General features: G+C 44.3%; 1 protein-coding gene across 1 annotated transcript in view; it reads left to right on the plus strand.

Moving 5' to 3' along the window:
• The first annotated feature begins 654 nt into the window (after positions 1-654).
• The window catches only part of HSD3B2 (hydroxy-delta-5-steroid dehydrogenase, 3 beta- and steroid delta-isomerase 2), an 11508-nt gene continuing 9264 nt past the window's right edge, over positions 655-2898 (plus strand). Inside the window, exon 1 of the mRNA XM_019655803.1 lies at positions 655-661. Coding sequence (XP_019511348.1) covers positions 655-661 — 7 coding nt within the window. The remainder of the gene's footprint in view (positions 662-2898) is intronic.

The raw sequence follows: 2898 nt of genomic DNA on the forward strand, positions 1-2898 counted from the left end.
ATAGGCAGCTGATCTTTGACAAAGGAAGAAAGGCAATACAATAGAAAATAAGATAGTCTTTTCAACAAAAGGTGCTGAAACAATTGGGCGTCCAAGTGCAGAGGAGAAGACGAAAAGAGGAGGAGCGGGAGGGGAGGAAGAGAAAAGAAAAAGAAGGAAGAAGAATCTAGACACTGACCTTTCATCCTTCACAAAAACTAACTCAGATTAGATCGTAGACCTAAAAGTAAAGTGCAAAACTAAAAAAATATCTCCTAGATTTAACATAGGAGAAAACCTAGATGACCTTGACTATGACGATGATTTTCAAAGTTCAACACCAAAGGCACTATCCATGAAAGAAATAACTGACAAGGTGGACTTCATTAAAATTAAAAACCTCTGCCCTGAGAAAGATACTGTCCAGAGAAAGCGAACAGACATCACAGACAGGACGAAAATACTTACAAAATACATACCTGAGCGTAACCGTTATCCAAAATTTACAAAGGACACAACACTCAACAGTAAGAAAATGAACAACCTGATTTTAGACCATTAACTCACACCTCATGCAAAATTTCCCTCGAAATGGACCGTAGACCTAAATGTAAGGGCTAAAACTATACACTCTCAGAAGAAAGCAAATCTTCATGAGCTGGGTGAGACAGAAGCATGAGCGGTAAAAGAAAAAATAGTTTTACGTGGGACTTCATCAGAAACAGAAATATTTGTGCTTCTAAAGATGGTATTAAGAAAATGAAAAGATAAGCCACAGACTGGGCAAAACTGTTTTCAAAACATACGAGTATATCTATTAAAGAACTTGAATCCAGAATATGAAGTACTTGTACAAGTAAGAAGATAAATAACTCCATTGAAACACGGGCATGTACATGACGTCTCAGTAAAGCTTGGAACTTGTTTAAAAAGTGATACTGTGGCCCCCATGTGCTTTTCTTTCACTTCTGTTACTTCTCACTTTGCATAGAGTTTATATTTATTGGTTCCGCTCAGAGATTCTGAGCTATTGTTCTGTTGGCTCTTTGGCTGAAAGGAGTTCCTAGAGAGACACTAGCTGACTTGGACCCACTTCCAACACCCCCAACAGCTGGGGGACGAGTACCCCAGTCCTGAAGGCATGGGGATGTGTATGATCACTTATAGCATGATTAGCAGGCAAAGGTGGGTGGTGACCTAACACAGTGCTTAGAGAGATTTACAGATTTAAATGCCGACTGCTAGACTGAAAGACAAAAAGGGATAAACTCAATTAGATAAGCTTTGAGCACAGGAACCTTGAGAAAGAAGAGTAGATTGAGCCTAAAGTAAATAAAAGGAAGCAAATCATTAAAAGAAACTGATGAAATAGAAACTGGATGGACCAGAGAGTAAATGTTTCTGTACTTCATGCACAAACCTTGATTTCAGATGAATTCTATATTTAAATATATATCCAGGACCATAAAGATTTTCGAAGAAAAAATTAAAAGAGCAACCATGGGACTAAAACTAAGAAGGTAGTTGCTTCTGTTGTAGAGGCAGCGGGGGGCGGAGGATTGACTGGAAAAGGGCAGGAAAGATCCCTGTGGGGTGAAGGAAATGTCCTGTATCCTGTCTTGATGTCCTGTATCCTGTTTTGGGTGGTGGTTACATGGGTATACATAACTGTTGAGGCGCATTGAGCTAAGACTGAGGAGGACCTGGACGTTTTAATGTCTGTAAATTACACCACAGGCTTTTACGTGGAGGAAAACCAGTGTCCTGAAGAGCTTCTGGCGGTATTTGGTGCCTCTGGGGCCTTAGGCGCAGAAGCACTCACAGTACCTTTGGTTGAGGAATCTGCTGAGACTGGTTTTACAATGAAAATGTGGGGCAAATGCCAAGTATCTGTACTAAGAGGCGCTGTCGCCCAAAAGCTTGATTCATGATACAGGCCACAGAGAACTAGCTCGTTTTCACTAGGGGGCTGCCCATCAACACCGCTCTTCCTCTGGGAACCCAGAGCTTTGGGGCGGGGAAGCGGCAAAATTGATTTTCTGAACATATTGGGTGGGAAAGAAAGTCATCTCCCATAAAATTTAGTGACTGGAGCTGCCACCGTTGCACATTTCTCAGCTTTGCAAGGCAGCACCATTTTCCACCACACGCTCAGAGAGGAGCCAGTAGGAGTCCCCCCTCCCCGCACTCCCCTCCCCCAGGTGTATTTACTTCACAAGGCAAACATTCCCATTGTGCTGGGAGACTTCTAAAGTCATGGATTATGGATCCCAAACAGCTGGCAGTCAACTGCTGGGTGTCCCTTTGAGGACAGACCCGAGGGCTTTATCATGCGGTGGCCTTGATGCTTGTTTTCTCATTCCTGTGCTCTGGAGAAATGAGATATAGAAGCTGAAGTTCCCCCCACTTTGTGGGGGGAGGGAACTAAAGGAGAATGAGCAATGAATATGTAGGAGAGTCCAAGGTAAAGAGGCTGAGCCAAAAGAACAGCAGATAAATACCTCGCCAGTCCTGCCTCTGGGCAGTAAGAGACCAGGAGGACCCGGGCTCTTTCATCTGGCTTTGAACTAACAGGTTAGAGCTTTTTCATTTTCTTTCAACCACTCCTGGGCGGGGGTGGGGGCAGGGGAGTTTTGCAAAACTGAAGTAAAGGACACCAAATGGACTTTTTTTTTAAGATTTTTATTGGGGAATTGGGGAGATGGGAACAGCACTGGGGAATTGGGGGAAGGGGAACAGACAAGTTGCTGTCGTCTTGTACTTCAGTCCAGTTGCGGAGGGTGTTGCTTCACTGGCCCAAGTTGGCACCATCATTGCGCTCTTCCCAGGCGAGGCAGATCAGTCACTGGCTTCTGGACGGCTGCTCACTGCGGCTGCTGGCCGCTCACGCTGGCTGCTGGCTACATACGGTAGCCCATG

Source organism: Hipposideros armiger, unplaced genomic scaffold, assembly GCF_001890085.2.
Source record: "Hipposideros armiger isolate ML-2016 unplaced genomic scaffold, ASM189008v1 scaffold_247, whole genome shotgun sequence".
Lineage (NCBI taxonomy): Eukaryota > Metazoa > Chordata > Mammalia > Chiroptera > Hipposideridae > Hipposideros > Hipposideros armiger.